This window comes from Amia ocellicauda, chromosome 13 (assembly GCF_036373705.1).
Source record: "Amia ocellicauda isolate fAmiCal2 chromosome 13, fAmiCal2.hap1, whole genome shotgun sequence".
Classification (NCBI taxonomy): Eukaryota; Metazoa; Chordata; class Actinopteri; order Amiiformes; family Amiidae; genus Amia; species Amia ocellicauda.
In genome coordinates this window covers 1,454,649-1,473,783 of record NC_089862.1, presented here as the reverse complement: position 1 = coordinate 1,473,783, position 19,135 = coordinate 1,454,649, and the positions used below count along the sequence as shown (strand labels likewise).

Here is a 19,135-nt window from a genome sequence, read left to right as displayed (position 1 = left end):
TGAGAAATCACAAAAAATAAACGTTTATTACAGTTAAATAACTATTATTTACATTACTAACCCTTGCCAGTTTATTTAGTAGGCTATACGTAACCTACATACATACATATGCAGACTACATACATATACAAACAAATGAATAAACTACAATATGCATTTTATCTGCCGTCTTGTTTGTGTTTTGTTCCGCATATTATAGATATATGTAGGATATAAATGAAATAGATTAAAATTACCTCCTTATACATATTTCTTCTGTTTTTAAAAAGCAATCGCCGCATCCAAGACGCTTCCTGGTTGCAATAACCAGGAAGCGTCTTGTTTTTGTGTTTTTGAGCATACATCTGTGAGGAGGATATTTAGTTTTCTTTCTCTGTTATTGCGCGTTTGCTGAAAAGCCTAAATAAAACTCCAGAAGGCATCTTTTCTTCTGTACTCCCTGTTTTCCCTGTTAAAAAATGAACCTGTCACAATGTTTATGAACTCGCTGCACTGAATATGCAGTGTTACTGAACACTCACTACATCAGAGTAAATCGTCCCATTTTTACAGGACTCTCACTGACAGATAGTTTATGTTATAATAAACTAAATAACACTTTGACCGCTAATTGCAGAATACAAATCAGACCAGGGTATGTGTTATATCAGGGTGTGTGTCATAAGCATGTCAGTATGCGAGTTTTGATCTGACTTTTCTTGAATTGTTTTAGTCACTCATTATTTTTGCTTTGAGACACGTTGATGCATATCTCAGGTGAAGTGCCTGCTGAATTTGTTGGACCTTTTATCAGACTGAACGCGGTCAAGAAATGTTTTGATCGGTCCGACGTCAGTACTCATGTTGACATCTCACTGACGGGCAAATTGGTGATTTATTTTGGAAGGGGAATAATTGTACTTCCTCCTCGTCAGCTTGATAATGATCTTTGGCTGTTTGATGCTGATAAACTGTCTGGCTGCCATGTTGTATTCTTTTGTTGCAGGTGTTTAAGTAATTATGGCAAGGTTATATTTTAATATTTTTCATAGAAACAGCAGTGAGGTTTATGACCTTTGTTTTGATTACTAGAATTATTTTGTGGCTGTTAGCCAGGGCAACTACATCCTGTGGTTTGTATTATTATTATTATTATTATTTTTATGTGCAGACTTCTGGTGAGGCCAACTGTCTGTAATATACAGCAAATGATGAATCACTTCAAGACTCACTCAAGTCATATTTTGGTCTGTAAATGGACAGAGGGCTTTGTTCAGTGATTGCAGTCAGATGTTGAAACATCAATGTTTCACCTGGTGTAAACTGTTCACTTCAGCAACACAGCAAACACAGGCGATCAGGACTGTTTTAAAAGTGGTGTAATTTCATTATTTGTGGAAGTTGAGCATTTGGTTTGACCATTTCTTTGTGCCTGAAAAAGAGCTGTACTCTACCCTGCCTTAATTTTAAGCTTATAATCATTTAAATAATTTAAATAATAAAGCATAACTTTTACAAAGTGCCACATTCATTTTAGAATTTCTGTATTGAACAATCAATTTTGTTTTTACTCATGTTTTTTTTTTCAAAATACTTTTATATTTAAATGTAAATGAAGAACAAGTCAATCTTATGATTTAACAACTCAGATAGTCTCCCCAATTCATATTCCTTAAATCTGACTAAGAAAGGAAGAATATTCATGATGTACAGATTTTGAAAATCCATCACCCTTCTAAAAAGAAAAAATGCAACAAAGGTGATGTTTTCATAGAATTGTTATCCATCATGTCTGTTTATACTGCTGTACAAGTACATGTTGTGTGTTGATATTTATGTTTGCCAATTCAATCCCAATTTTCTTTGAGAATATATTCATGCAGGTTTCACTGCTGTCTTTTACTGGCCTGTCCGCCTAATTGTTTCAATTGTTTTAGGGTTATTTGATCAAGGCATTACCAGAATTATGACTAAGTTATTCCTGACAGGGTGTTTGTAGTCATTGTCATGTTGAAAAATAAGTACTTCAATGAGAGGTATGGGATGATATTGTGCATATCTTTGTACCACCATATTTTATTGGAAGTGCTATAGTATACAGTGGTTAAAGTGGCTTTGAGGAAGGGAATAAAATATGATCACCGTGTAAAAATCTTGATGTTCATCTTGATAAATTCAAGGAGAACATGGGAGCGTACTCGGAGGAGCAAGGCGAGCGCTTCCACTGGCCTTTGAATGCCCTACCAAGGACAGTATAACCAGAACATGATGGGAGACTACATTTGTGGGTTGATTTGTGAAAGTGATTTACAGTATAATTGTAAATCTCGAAAAACTACTCACTTCTAAATCTTTTGTAGTCAGTTTTGTATTACTTTAGTATAAATACATGTTAATTTGGATTCATATGTTGTTTTTCTCTGACTTTATGTGAACGAAAAGCCACAAATTCGTCTGTTTCCTCATTGTAATTAGGTAAATGTCAAAATATCACTGTCCTGGTCACAAAAGCAAAGTTTGTGTGGAATAATAGCCATATTCTATACTTTTGAGGCATAAGCAGTTAGGAAATAACACTTACTACCCAGGAACAAAAATTGTTTTACATAGTGTATTCATGAATCCATACAGGCTTTACAAAGGAGAATGTTTCAGGAGGGAGACTGGAAGAAACATCATTTGACACACATTTAAAAATGTAAGGATTATAACAAGATGTAGGTTACAATACTGAACAGTGCACAACAGACACACAACAATATAGAGAGCATTATGATAATAGGATTTTTTAGAAAAAACAGCTTTGCACATTATTATTATTATTATTATTTATTTATTAGCAGACGCCCTTATCCAGGGTGACTTACAAAATATAAGTGCAATACAAAGTACAAAATACAGTGCAGTACAAACTGCAGTACAGTGCAGTTCAAGGCATAAATGTGGGAACATTTAAAGTAGGATAGGATCCTTGCATCACTCAGTTATTAATAGACACCAAACGAGCAAAATGGATTGAATGGCCTCCTCTCGTTTGTAAACTTTCTTATGTTCTTATGATCTAAAACATATACAAATTCCAATTTACATAATAGTGCAATTCAAAGCATAATACATTTTACAAATTCCAATTTGCAGAAGTGTATACAATATATGGGGTCTTACGTCCTGGATCGTAAAAACATTGCCATTAACCTGACATACATCATCTAATCCAAAACAAGAGTAAAAACATTATATTATACTTTCATATATGATATTATATTATACATTATATAATATAATATGTAAATGTATAATATAACGTTTTTACTATATATATATATATATATATATATATATATATATATATATATATATATATATACATACATACACATACACATACACACACACACATAGTATTATGCTATACATGTATGTACAGCTGAATAGTAAAGTACAAACAGGGTTTGTAATCTTAGGACTGCCAAAGTAAGTATCTATGAATTGCGTGTTTAACTATAATTTAATTAAAGGGATTCATAAAGCAGAGATTTAAAAGGGAAACCTAATTTAGGTTTTTGTTTCAATATAGACCTGTATGTGAGATTTTGCAATCTAAGGTGTAGGCATTTCCTATTTGGGCTGAATAACAGTCAAATCAGTAACAATCAAGAAGTGGTGTAGGCATCTGATTTCCTGTAGTACTTAGACCTTTTTCAGTTTTTTTTCTTGACTCAAACATCCTGCACCTGTTGTATTTTCCTGTTGACAGGAACCAGATTCAATGCAGATGAAAATGGCATACAATTGATGACTATATTTCCTCTGAACATTAAAACAAATATATATATATATATATATATATATATATATATATATATATATATATGAAGACAAAGTAAATTGATAATTTACAGCAAAGCAAAATTGAAGATGTTACACTTAGCAAGACTTTACATTTCCACTCAGTATTTTTGTATTATCACTCTAATATCCAGACTCAATATCTAGTGAGTAATATTGATCGGCTGCTTGACCTGTGGAACCTGAAGGACTGAGGGACTGAGGGACCCATGGAAATCATTCTCAACCCTCATTACATTCAGCACCATTGTTTTCAACCCGCTGGTGGGTTGAGATATATCTATTAATAATGATGGCATTATTATAGCCAGAAACAATATTTATCACTGGAAACTAGAGACTTGGGGCTTTCAACTGATACCAAGCTTGTTAAGATCGTAAGGAGATATTAGAGGGGAAAGTAGGAAGGAAATTGACTCGGCTTTGAGAATTGCTATTTTTATATACATTAAAAAAAAATTATCATAACTGCTTCAGTTTTTATCTAGTTTTCACCCAGTTTGTTTTAAACGTTTTGTTTTGACTTGCACATTAAGGGGGAATTATAAGAAAAATAAGTTTACATTGACATTTTTTTCATACAATCCTAAAATGTCATGATTCATAATTATTATTATTTATCTTGGAGAAAAAGCTTGTAGTGTTGCAATATAGTGTGTCTAATCATGATCAACAATGCACAGACTGATTCTGTAGTTTGAATGCTTTCATTTGAGTGGTCTTGCATGCTTTTGGCCTTATAATAGATAAATGGCCCTCTTGTGAGTATTTTTTTTTTTTTTTTTATCTAACCTTTTCCGCCCAGGCTAGTTTTTTCAAATACACATTATTCCTTCATTCTTATGGTATTTTCACCTAACAGCTCCTCAATTTTTATGAGTGGTATTGCAATTAAACATTAATGAAAAAAATATTTCCCATACACTTTAATGGAGGAAAAAGGTCAAAAAGTTCAACATTTTAAAAAAAAGTTTTTGCTTTTGTGAAACAACTTGGTAGTACTACAATATACAGTGAGGGGGAAAAAAGTATTTAATCCCCTGCTGATTTTGTATGTTTGCCCACTGACAAAGAAATTATCAGTCTATAATTTTAATGGTAGGTGTATTTTAACAGTGAGAGACAGAATAACAACAAATCTGAAAATCTGAAAAATGCATTTCAAAAAATCACTCTCTTAAACTTGCCACCAAGTACTAAGTCGAAGGGGTCAAATACTTATTTCCCTCACTGTAGTTTGTATAATCATGATCAAATATGCAGAATATTATAGTACAGGTTCATATGATAGGTGTCACATACTTGTACTCCTTATTATATCCATATTAAACACTTGTGCATCTAAGAAGTCCTCCAGGCGAAAATTTTGAGTGTAAAGGCTGGGTTAAATTAGTTATTGTTCTGTCATAGTATTATTATTATTATTATTATTATTATTATTATTATTATTATTATTATTATTATTATTATCTACATCACCCATATTTGATGTATGGAGTGTAATGTATTTAGATAGCCAGGGAGTTTACTGCAAAGGCAGTGTTTGGGGAGGATGGAGGGATGCGAAGCAACGAATGCTAGGAAAGTAGTGTTTGCGCCCCATATTTATACATTCTGTGGGTAGGATTAGGCTCTGACCCTTCTTCTGAAATTTAATTTATAACTCCAGTTATATAATAAACATACAAATAAGCACATTGTAATCATGACATGGAAGTATTATAGCAGCATTTATTCTTAACATTTGTAATAGACTATTATATAGTAATGTCCTTACAGTAAATAACCATATTTTCATTTTTTTTTTTTTAATGCATTTACATTTTTCATAGTGTATTTCGAAATAAAGACTTCTGTTCTTCCTGGTCTTGTAAATGTAGTACTCTTAAGCTTAAGCTCTCAGAGGGCTCTATGCCACACAGCTTGCTGCTCTGAACCTCTGTTATTAATCTCTGTTTTCAGTACCACTTTTGTAGGATTAAATTGTCATATCACATTACTCTAATTATGCCTGCTGTATTTTTGGGAGCTTCGCTTTTTGAAAAACAAAAACAAAAATATGTCTTTCCAAACACTCGTTATCAGGTCAATTTTTTAATTTGATGTTCAGATGTATTAAAGTGAAACACATACCGCAAACTTGCCAGGACACAGTTTAGTCTGTAAAACATGTTCTATATCAAACTGGCTTAATCATAAGAGACAAAGAATGTTCTTCAGGGTAATATTGCCAAGTCTGTTGAGGTGAGTCTCAGAGAATTTTGCACTGGACCAAATTCTACCTTTATTGTATACTGTATCTGTACAACCTGTATCAGGTATAAAGAGAAAACAACCTGTTAAAACTCTTATGCTGCAAAGATATTTGCTTGTAAGACATTGAGGCAAATCAGAAATGGGCAGACACCTAGCTAGAAAATTAAGTGTAATGGCATTAAAAGCAATACCTTGAATTTTAATGCATATCAAGATTGTATCAGCTACATGTTTCTGCACGTGTTAATTGGTTTTGTGGTGTAATTGTCATTAAGGCATTAAGAAAGGGAAATGCAAAGTCTAGAGGAGTTCACAACTTTTTTTTATATAAATAGAGAGGTCAAAGGTTGAAAGAGTTAATCAGGCTATATTGGTTTATTTAAGAATCTGAATTTCCATGTTTTTTAATCATTCTGGATTTCTAATGTACCTCATGCTTCTAAGTTTCTAAGCTCAGCTTCAACACAGGATGTTCTTTTTTTTTTTGTTGCTAATCGCATCAACAGGATGTACTTGAGTCTTCTCAACTTTTCTGTTCTTTTTTTTCCATGTATTTCCTCATTTGCAAGTCAGGTAAACATGATTCTACTCTGGATTTAAGATTACACTTATAATAGAAGATATTGCAAATTTAAAGAGTTATCTTACAGTGCACACCACTGCCCCCCACCAAATCAATCAATCAATCATGACATAATTAAGATGACAAAAGGATTGTGTATGCCAAGGTGCGCAAGCATGTATTGAATTTATTTTACCTGATCCAACAGAAGTAAGAAAAAAATCAACTGAAAGTTAAGAACCCCTGCATTACTATCTTTTAGTGAATGTACTACTCCACTTTTCTCCTGAAAACATTAGAAAAGTCCTTGTGCAACCCAATATTAATTAATCAAATACTGTCCATCAAATACATTTTATTTTCAGAACACATCCTGCTCTGCTGAAAAAATGTGCTGTATTACAGAAAAGTATTCTGTTTTTTCTGTTCAGGTACTACACATTGCAAGAGTGTGGTTTGCAAAATATGTCAAACGAAATAATGATTTAGGCCTTTTGTAATACTAACTTAAATGGACACATTATAGGATTAGAAAACGTTAAGTTGAGATGCAGCCCTGGTTCTGATAGTAAAAATAGCTTCCAAAAGGGAGTTTGGGATATTGCTTCACAATTAGAAATTTTGAAAACTCATAGCAAGGCTGCTGATAGGCCTTTGTATGCAGTTACTCAGATGAGCCCTCCCCCTTTTCTGCTCATCTAACATAACATAAGAAAGTTTACAAACAAGAGAAGGCCATTCAGCCCATTGTGCTCGTTTGGTGTCCATTAATAACAATTTATTATTAATAATAAATTGAATTATTAATATTATTATTATGAAATTAACCTTAATTAATTATATTATCAACCTATATTAAGAACAGTATACTAGTAATATCATCCATAACTTACTAATGAAGGTACAGGCATGGTACATGTTGTAAATTGGAAAATGGTGTCACATACCTACACATATCATACTTATTCATTGTAAACAGTGTAATAAATACACTTATGCCTCGGTTCCACTGGCTTAAGTGTCCGTGCCGTACCATGCCATGTACCGTACCGTACCATGCCATGCAGTGCCGGACATGTCCCAGAGCTGTTTTTGTAAAACCAGGCCATTGTTGAAGTCCATCCCCTCTTATGGGAAGGAGCAGAGCGATTGTGGGTTTGGTTTGTATTTCGTTTTAAAAACAAAGACAGGAAACACTACGAGCGATACAGTCTCACATGGAAAGGACTTTTGTTTCTGTTGTATTCTTTCTGCTTTACATGATTGTAAACAGTGTAATAAATACACGTTTCTGTTAAGAGATACAGTGAGGGAAATAAGTATTTGATCCCCTGCTGATTTTGTACGTTTGCCCACTGACAAAGAAATGATCAGTCTATAATTTTAATGGTAGGTGTATTTTAACAGTGAGAGACAGAATAACAACAAAAAAATCCAGAAAAACGCATTTCAAAAAAGTTATAAATTGATTTGCATGTTAATGAGGGAAATAAGTATTTGATCCCCTATCAATCAGCAAGATTTCTGGCTCCCAGGTGTCTTTTATACATGTAACGAGCTGAGATTAGGAGCACTCCCTATACAGAAATCTTGCTGATACCATACCATACCATACTGCATGCCATTCACAAAACGACAGCCTGAAACACTGTCCAGTTGTTTATAAAATATTAATAAAATCGGCTGCTGCCGCTCCGATTATTGTCCTTCAGTTTATTTTTAACTAGTTTCGGCACTGCACCGGGTCCTGTGAAATCAAAGTTTTTAATACACTCAGAAATTAACTGTAAGCAGTCATTGTTTCTGTATGTGGATTTCACTCCATGCTGCTAATAACACTGTAATTTCTTTGTGATCGCACACTGCACTTGACATTATATCTTCCGACATAATGTATCTGATCTCTTCCCTGTCTGTCTACAATTCAAACACACAGCTTCGCTTTCAGAAGCGGAGATATTTCTTTACTGGGCGTGACAGACGCTTACGGCCACGTCTGGCACCAGACCACGAAACACCAACGCGTCCGGACGCATCCAGATGCTTAGCCAGTGGAAACACCTGTTTAAGCGTTCGGGGCCGGACTCGTGGAAACGGGGCATACATTATACGTTTCACAAATTAAAGAAGATAAAATAAAGTTTCTGATGCTTTTGCCTCTACAGCTGCAGAGAAGAGTTAGGTTGCATTCATTAGTGCAGCTTTCCACAGATCTGTGCAGATCTACAAGAACATGACCTTGCATTCTACCTAATCGAAGATGTGTGTACTCTGTGCAACAAGCCAAACATGACCACAATCGACCACGTTAAGCACATATACATTAATTAACTGTATTAACTTTAATTATGCCGTTTTTAGGAAATCGAGTGACATCGCCTATAATGAGAGGCAACTGTATTAGGCTTACAGTATAATAGTGGCATAAAATGAACAACTAAAATGTCATGATCGTGACAGCCCTAGCTGTCATAAATATACCAGCTTCAGTCAGTGAAGGCAGCAAAATGAAGCACTAGTAGAAGGTAAGAAAATGTATTTCACTCTCCTATTTTAACTTACAAGAGAACACTTTAGTTCCAGTGCACTGACGATACTGTAGCCCACCCTTATAATGACATGGGATTGTGACAGACACTGGTGTGTGTGGTGATGCTACAACGGTCATGATGGGTAGAGGGTCCCCTAAACTGAGCTTTGATTGGGGCCACAAAATTGACAAACCCACCCCTGCATCTGCATTGCACAGAAGCTTCATGTTCTCTTTTGCCACATTCATATAGGCATGTAGAGTGACCTCGCAAGTTTGGGAACTATTTTCTCTTCCAGATAACGAGGGTTGCATCTCAAAAATATTTCCCAAAAGGGAATATGAGTGTATCCAGGCTATTAACGAGGGATGACTAACAGCAGGATAAATCACACATCCATGGGCTAGAGAGCGAGTAATGAATGGCAATGCCTGAGAGCACTAGGTCTATATATATATATATATAGAAAGGCATTCTTTGAGCACAGCAGAGCACAGCAGAGCACAGCCGTAAGCAGCCAGCACCAAAAGCTGTGGGACACGCAGACATGCCCAGTGTTCTGAGAGCGTGAAATAGAGACACTCATTTTTTTCAGCCATTTGTTTTGTTCTTATGTTTAGAGTTTAGAGATTAGAGATGGCAACAGCACCACTGAAACATTGTCCAGGTTTGAAATAAAGCACAATAATGGCATTTGACCGTGTTTCCCCTTTTTTAGGAAAAGTATCGAAAAGTATCGAGTAACGAAATTAATTTCTTGGTACCAGTACTGGTACCAAAATGTTGGTATCGTGACAACACTGAATCAGATCATTTAGAATTACCGTTCTCATGTTTTTTTCTACTAAAATAAGTTGTGTGGTAATATAATATAACCATATACAGTAACAACTAATGTGTAGGGAGCCTTTCTTTAGCAAGAGTGGCAGTATCTTTCCTAGTCTAAATGTCAGCACATTTTTGTTTTTTTTCTGATGGTGCATATCTGTGTATCTGTCATGTGTTTTGACCTTTCATGCTAACAAGTAATTATTGTTCTCCACATTCATTCTCTTAAATTCACATTATTTTCTGGTTTCTTCAGACAGCTACAAAGGTAATGTTAACTAAGTCAATGTGAAATTATGCAAATCAATCCCCTTGGATGCATTATAGGCAGTGAAATGTCAGCACATTAAATAATAAGCTAGGATTTAATTTGATTCATTGCTATTTTTTCTTCATCTCATTGCAGAGTAAAGTTTTATTTCACCAGCCCTATAAGATCTACAAGTTAGAAAGTTGAAAAGGAATTTGTTATATTCTTAACTAGTAGAAGGGAGACTGTTGAAATGTGGACTGAAAAACCTCTTGAAAGACAATTAATTGGGTTATGCTTTGTGAGATTTACCTTTGCTTTATTGATTACTTGATATAATAGAGCTTTTGGGTTTTTGCTAGAATTACTAAATGCTGCTTATAAGAAACTTTATACAATATGTATCCCCTATGAGCTCGATCAGGAGAAAGATAATTGTAGTTGAACTTGTATTTCACAATGATTCCAGATGATCGCCAGTTTACAAACATTTTCAAAATTCCAGTTTTACTTTCTTCTTTAAAATAATTATAATTTTTCAAAACTAAGGTTGCGTCATATATGTCCTGCCTCTTAAAGGCAATTAAGGCATTTCTGTCCTAACAGAGTTGTTTTCCAAAACCTCGTTTCACTGATTTGATAATTTGACTTAATTTGACTTAATTTTACTACTGCTTGAAGGCTGGACTAAGCAGAGTGACAGTTCAGAGAACATTTAGGTTGGGATTATTTAAAAAAAAAAAAAAGCTGGGAGAAAGTTATGAAAACATTGTGGAAGATTACACCGTGAAACTGTGTAATATAAGTATCATATACAGTTTTATATTATATTTACATTTTGAATAGTTTAAATACTGGGATTAACAACCGTACTTATTGCATTTCCACTGTGTTTTCATTGTTCCAATGTACAGTACAGGCTAACAGACATGTATCAGAGTAAAACAAGATAAAGGCACAGTCACAGAAGAAAACACTGAAATGTTAAAAGTAATAAGCATCAGTCCAATCTTCTTTAAATGAACGATTTTCAGTATAAACTGAAGTTTCTTTTTGCAGCTATGTTTAAACACTGCTGTGCACTTCATGTTTGATATTGGCTGGACTACAGCGTTTGACCACATCAAACCTGAGGAGCTTTTCGAGATCTATAGGCACACACAAACTCGGGGACTCAAATGGAAATTGGGCTTCAAGGCATTCAAGTTGATACAACTGGAACTTTATTAGATTGCTGGAGCAAGGACCCAGAAAGGAAGATGTATATCCAAGCCTAGAAAAAAATAATGTTTTAATAGGTTAATTATTAATTTTGTTTGTTTAATTTAAATTTCAGATCTATAAAGTGTATTGGGTTCCCCCAGGTAGGGATTTAGGATGAGGGTATGGCTCTGCTGGGAGTTACAGGCAGACTGCAGTGTAGGATTGCGAGGCTGCAGCCTGACCAATGCTCTGTAGAGTCAAGTTTGTAGGTAACTAGCTATATTATTTTTTCTCTTTTTTGCATAGCGATATAAAGTTTGTTTTTAAAATCTCTGATTGTCTATATCTCATATTGTTAGTGCCAGAGTGAGTATTCAGAGTAGAAACTTTAATGCCAGCATTAAAGTTTCTACTCTGAATACTCAATCTGGCACTAACAATATGAGATATAGACAATCAGAGATTTTAAAAACAAACAAATAGGTAGATTGTCTAATTTGGCCTATATATCAGAAACTCTTGCTCCCAGGAGGCATTTTACGTATGTTGCTGGTGACAGAATGTTTATTTCTAACTACGGAGTCTCCAATAATGAGCACCTTCTGTGATGAGACGCACTGCTGAGAGGTTTGAATCAATCTCATATTGTTAGTGCCAGAGTGAGTATTCAGAGTAGAAACTTTAATGCCAGCATTAAACAATGCTAACAATATGAGAATATAGACAATCAGAGATTTTAAAAACAAACAAATAGGTAGATTGTCTAATTTGGCCTATATATCAGAAACTCTTGCTCCCAGGAGGAATTTTACGTATGTTGCTGGTGACAGAACTAACTACGGAGTCTCCAATAATGAGCACCTTCTGTGATGAGACGCACTGCTGAGGGGTTTGAATCAGTTTGTGGTTCGAATGGAAGACTGGTACGCTGGAAATCTAGCTTTGGATTTCTAGCTTCTAGAGCCTATTTTAACAGAGATCTGTTGTGACTGTGGAGATTGTCCTGCTGTGACTGTGGAGTCACCTGCGCAGGCCATTCACTAGGTACAGCAGGGCCAGGAGAATTTGAGGAGCAATTTACTACTTCTAATTCTAAAATCTGGGTTTGTACAGACTTGATCCGTTAACTCCTTATTTTATAAAAATTATCGTTATGATTGGCAGATCTAACCATGGTAAACATGCTGCACAACATACAATATATAGCTTTAGAAAAAGGCATAATAGCAATACTCCCCTTTGTGTGTCGCTGTTGTATTGGCTTCACTTCTTGGAAGTAGGTCCGTAGTACAGTCACTCGTTTGTGTGTTGTTGCTGTTGCTGTTGTTCTTACTTCACTTCTAAGCCATAGTACAGTCACCCCTGGGCACATCTGCTATTTGTGTGTGTCCCGCTCGCTCTTGCTAGTAAAAGTTCTCCTTGATTGATTTTACTGGATACTTTATTAGAGTTGTCAGCCGATTTCATCTGTCTGTCTCACTCCATCCATATTGAGCCTGAGGCATTCCATGCAGCAATATAATCGATAAGTATGTATAGTTTTATAAACAATATTTATTCAACTAAATTAAACAGAATAACAGTTTCAAAGTTAGGGTGTGAATACTACAAAACTATGTACCAAATTTTATATTTAAAGCTAATGATTGAGGACATATACCAATAACTGTCTACAGAAGCAGCATGGGTTAAAAAATCTAAAAGAAAATACATTCAAAAAATAATAATAATTTGAATGCTTGGGGAAAAGACTAACTCTGTCCTTTGACAACTTAAGATGTTAACTTTGTTGGTAACCTGCAATACATCACACTAATAACACAGCAGTTCCTGGAAGGGGATGAAGCAAATATGAATCATGATTGAATCATTTGTTTAGGTTTCATTGTCATCCCTGAAGTATTCCTCTGTGCAGATCCCAGGCTATGTGTGCTTATTTGGCTGTACATGCTCCTGCTCTCTTCCCTGGTGGCTTTAAGAGCAATGCCTTACATGGATGCTGAGGGGGGTTGCATCTGCTGTGACTTGAATACAACAGGAAGTTTGTAAGTCATCTGATCGCTGACTGGATCTGATGTTTACTCCCGTGTGAAAGGACTCGAGATTATTGACATACACATTTTATAAATATGTGGCTCTAGAGTGCATTCTTCTTATTATTATTCAATTTTACAGGTAGCAGTGTGTTTTATTGATCCCTGACTGGATGTGGCTTGAACACAAAATGTAACCCTTTTTAAACTCAGACATGAGATAAATGCAGTGAGATCCTGCTGATTTCATTTGTGTGTGCTTTTTTGCAGTCAGCTGCTGGGCCAAGATTTCTCAGAGACCCATTATACTAAGGATGGGATACCAGTGACAATCAAGCCAAATTACACAGTAAGTGAAACACTCATTATGGAGTTCCTGGATTGCCAAGACAAGCTAGCTACTTTATATTTTCTTTTCTCTGAAAACATTGTTCTTCTATACCTCTGAAGCACCCTGAAATGCTCTTCCCCAGCCATAAATACACACAACTGTAAGGTTATTTGAGACTGTTTTTATAAAATCTTTCACATGCAGCCTTCTGACCATATGTTCTAAATCATCAAAACATTCAGAAAAGAACTTGCTGGAAAATAATGTGCTTGTTCTAAATGATCAAATTCCACCCTTTAAATTCTATTCCCTTTACTGCTCTCCCCAACAAACATTATTGCTAAATGCATTCATACCATCGTGTCATAAAGAAATGTTATGGTGTATTTTCCATATTTCTGACTACAGTTAAAGCAGCAGTAATGTAATCATCATCTAGCTTACTGATTAAGTTAGTTGATTTTGACTGACAAGTACAATTATTAAATTATTATCATTAAAATCATATTTCATATAATCTTAATATACTCAAGACAGTTATAGAGTTGACAAGACATATCTATTGAAATCAATTATTCATGAATTAATAATCAAAAGCATGCAGCCCAAATCATAAACTATAGCCTTTGTAGAACTCAGCTGTGCTACACGTTTAAATTGTAAGGATTTTTCCTGGAAAGAGAAACAGGCCCAACATTTTTTTTTTTTTTCAGTCAGTCTGTTTAACAGTCAACTCAGAGTTTCATCAACGCGTTGGGAGCTCTTTGCAGAGATGCTCAAATTACTGTTAGAAAACCCACATTTTATATATTTTTATTTTGCAATCTAAGTACCTTATCTTTAGTTTTCCACCAATCATCACTAACCTATGCATATCTATTAGGCTGTTTAGTGTTTTCTTTCATTGGACATTTTTAGAACTTTATGAATTTAGTCCTCATGAATCCAGTACTACAATTTACAGTGAGGGAAAAAAGTATTTGATCCCCTGCTGATTTTGTACGTTTGCCCACTGACAAAGAAATGATCAGTCTATAATTTTAATGGTAGGTGTATTTTAACAGTGAGAGACAGAATAACAACACAAAAATCCAGAAAAACGCATTTCAAAAAAGTTATAAATTGATTTGCATGTTAATGAGTGAAATAAGTATTTGACCCCTTTGACTTAGTACTTGGTGGCAAAACCCTTGTTGGCAATCACAGAGGTCAGACGTTTCTTGTAGTTGGCCACCAGGTTTGCACACATCTCAGGAGGGATTTTGTCCCACTCCTCTTTGCAGATCCTCTCCAAGTCATTAAGGTTTCGAGGCTGACGTTTGGCAACTCGAACCTTCAGCTCCCTCCACAGATTTTCTATGGGATTAAGGTCTGGAGACTGGCTAGGCCACTAAAAGACCTTAATGTGCTTCTTCTTGAGCCACACCTTTGTTGCCTTGGCTGTGGGTCATTGTCATGCTGGAATACCCATTCACGACCCATTTTCAATGCCCTGGCTGAGGGAAGGAGGTTCTCGACCAAGATTTGGCAGTACATGGCTCCCTCCATCGTCCCTTTGATGCAGTGCAATTGTCCTGTCCCCTTAGCAGAAAAACACCCCCAAAGCATAATGTTTCCACCTCCATGTTTGACGGTGGGGATGGTGTTCTTGGGGTCATTCCTCCTCCTCCTCCAAACACGGCGAGTTGAGTTGATGCCAAAGAGCTTGATTTTGGTCTCATCTGACCACAACACTTTCACCCAGTTCTCCTCTGAATCATTCAGATTGTTATTGGCAAACTTCAGACGGGCCTGTACATGTGCTTTCTTGAGCAGGGGGACCTTGCGGGCAGTGCAGGATTTCAGTCCTTCACGGCGTAGTGTGTTACCAATTGTTTTCTTGGTGACTATGGTCCCAGCTGCCTTGAGATCATTAAAAAGATCCTCCCGTGTAGTTCTGGGCTGATTCCTCACCGTTCTCATGATCATTGAAACTCCACGAGGTGAGATCTTGCATGGAGCCCCAGACCGAGGGACTGACTGACAGTTATTTTGTGTTTCTTCCATTTGCAAATAATCGCACCAACTGTTGTCACTTTCTCACCAAGCTGCTTGGCGATGGTCTTGTAGCCAATTCCAGCCTTGTGTAGGTCTACAATCTTGTCCCTTACATCCTTGGAAGCTCTTTGGTCTTGGCCATGGTGGAGAGTTTGGAATCTGATTGATTGATTGCTTCTGTGGACAGGTGTCTTTTATACAGGTAACGAGCTGAGATTAGGAGCACTCCCTTTAAGAGGGTGCTCCTAATCTCAGCTCGACACCTGGGAGCCAGAAATCTTGCAGATTGATAGGGGATCAAATACTTATTTCCCTCATTAACATGCAAATCAATTTTTTTGAAATGCGTTTTTCTGGATTTTTGTGTTGTTATTCTGTCTCTCACTGTTAAAATACACCTACCATTAAAATTATAGACTGATCATTTCTTTGTCAATGGGCAAACAAATACTTTTTTCCCCCACTGTATATATCAAGCAGGTGCTGACGGTGTTTTATTCCGGTGTCAGAGGGGTGGGATGACAATGTTTTGGGAAGTTACTTCTTGATTCTTTTATTATTTTGTTGTATTATTTGTAGAGGGGCTAAAAGAAAATATAAGGGGCAGCTGATGGTGTTTTGTCGGACAGTTTGACCGCTCCGTTACTTCATAATTGTATTAATTTTAGGGGGGCTGAGAGAAAATACAGGGGCCGCTAAATTCTTTATTATTATTATTATTATTATTATTATTATTATTATTATTATTATTATTATTATTATTATTATTATTATTTCTTGGCAGACATCCTTATCCAGTGCGACATACAACATAAGTGCAATACAAAGTGCAAGAATACAGTTAAGTACAAGGCATCAAACATTACAAATTCAAATTTACATTATACAAAGCAATTCAAAGTACAATACATTTTACAATTTCCAATTTACACAGGTAAGTACAGTAAGTGAGGTCATACATCCTGAAAAGTAAAAGCTAAGTGCTGTCAAGATGTTAGGTCACAGTCAAGGTCTACAGGATATTGAGCAAGGAGGAAATCAATCAAGTATTAGTAACACAAGAAGCATGGTAAAATGGTGTGAAGTGCTATCTTATGGGCATTAAAAGGACTAATATTACAAGTACTGTCTGAAAAGATGTGTCTTGTGTAAGCGGTCTAGAGACGCCCCTGTTAACAACTACAGTGGTGAGCGAGCAAGACTTTGGGCTAGATATTCAAACTTTGTGCAATTTCTGCGCAAAATGATTGCCGCGCAGGAAAAATGCGACTTGGCCAAAAAATGAGAGATATTCAAACATATAGCATTGTTTTCCTGTGTCATGCAAGCCTGTTTGCGCCTCGCAAACCCACCTGCACCACTCCACAGTGGGCTATTATCCCGACTGTTTGACCGGTTTTGCTCAGTTGTTTGAATTATCAAATCAACATATCAAATTCGATTGCACTATGTGCATCTTTAATGGCAGTCATAAATGCATTATGAGGTGTCAGTTTCTCAGAAACAAGATCGCTGCTTATTTCCTTGAAATGTGTCAAAAGTTCATTCCTCTTCCTGTTTTCTCGTTGTATTGATTGCTAAGGAATGAATTAATGTAATGTTAAATTAAATATTTACCACAAACGGGGCATTTTAAATTGTGTCAGATATCACACACACACACAGTTCAGAATGGCAAAATTATCTGTAGGAACCAGCACTGTTAACACCGTGTCAGCTTATTGAGTTTAATTAATTTCAGTATGAAACAACACAACTGAACAAATGTGGTTCATGGTAGTTTTCTTACGTTTCTGCAAGGTATTTAAAACATCTTTTAAGATTAAAAAAGACTAATGGAAATATTAATATATAATATAGCATTGTGATTATCGAGACTTTAATAAGGGATTATTATTACAGAACAGGGTACAGTGACAGAAATGGTGGTGACTAAAGAAAATGTTTGTAATAAAGTTCAGTATAGTCCCACACAAAAATTATGAATTAGTCAATTCCAACTTTAGCACAGAGCTACCTAAATTGTGAATGAATGCTTTATCAGTGTCTTTATACACATCAAGCACAATTCACTTAAGGTCTTTTTGAATGTTCCCAAATTTTCAGCTTCAACCACACTTTAAAAAATGTAAAATAAAATGTGTTGTTTTGTTCAATCAAGTCATTTGCAGATCTCCACACCCAGACTTTTGGTAGAAGTAGATTACACAATGTAATGTTTTTTTTCTCATTTATTATTTAACTGCTGCAGTATGTCAAGACCCCACAAATGTCTCTTGTTACGCAACGTTAACCGAGAGCCAAGTCTCATACTGAGTTCACTGGATCAAATGATCTGTGAACGCTGGGTCCAGTGTCCATACCGCAAAAACACACAACTGGTCATACTGCAAAAATACACCCTAGGAAACTGGCAAAACGGGCTCAAACATTTCAGTGATTTTTAATCCAGACTGACGTTGTACTTATGTCCATGGGCATGCTGTCTGTTTGTTGACCACCCCATCGCCACCAACTCATCATATATAAAAGAATAATAATATGATAATAATATTGAGAAGAACTAGAAAAATAAATTAAAACATATTGATTTGTATTGTGGCAGCATCAAGTCTTTAACAATTTAAAATGAACTTAGATTTGAAAAACTTAAAATTGCTTGGAAGGTACCTGTACACCAACCTCTAAATAACTTTTAATAATTTATACATCAAACTTATAACAAAGGGCAACACCCTCTCATGCAGTGTTTGAATTGTGTCAGAGGTCTTGTGGGGTCCCCAAGGTGGATGGGAGGGAGGGGGGGTATAACCAGGGGCTGACAAATCTATAGTGTTCCAAAGCCCGGGGGACTACCGTGTAGGGTTGGCCGTGCACTGGCTCTGGAGTCCGGAGCCAGCTCCAAGACCTGGAGCCAGAGCAGAGCTGACAGATTTTGTTAGTTGTGCTCCAGAGCCGGAGCGGTGCTGGAGGAGCTGGCAGTGCTGGAGCTGGAGTGGAGCTCATCAGAGCTCTTCGGAGCCTGGAGCTGGAGCTGAGGTCATGGAGCTGCTCCCACTGTTTCCCCCCCTCCATTAAACTCACCCAGAAATTAAGTCCAGTTTTCTTAAATTAACAAAATATATAACTTCATAGGTATTGTGTGTATAGGTATAGGTATATTGGGGTTATAAAATAAGATCAGTATTTAATTGTAATTATATGACACCTTCACTTTCTCACTCCGTTCAAGAAGTGATTATATAATCTCAGGGCATCTGTCATAAAGCACTTGCA

The 19,135-nt window shown here is 35.9% G+C and overlaps 1 protein-coding gene across 2 annotated transcripts in view; it reads left to right on the top strand.

Annotated features, from left to right (window-relative positions):
- The window catches only part of adam19a (ADAM metallopeptidase domain 19a), a 175,903-nt gene that overhangs the window by 90,804 nt on the left and 65,964 nt on the right, over positions 1–19,135 (top strand). For both annotated transcript variants that reach the window (XM_066719673.1, XM_066719672.1), the window contains exon 4: positions 13,762–13,840. In XM_066719673.1, the coding sequence (XP_066575770.1) occupies positions 13,762–13,840 (79 nt within the window). The remainder of the gene's footprint in view (positions 1–13,761; positions 13,841–19,135) is intronic.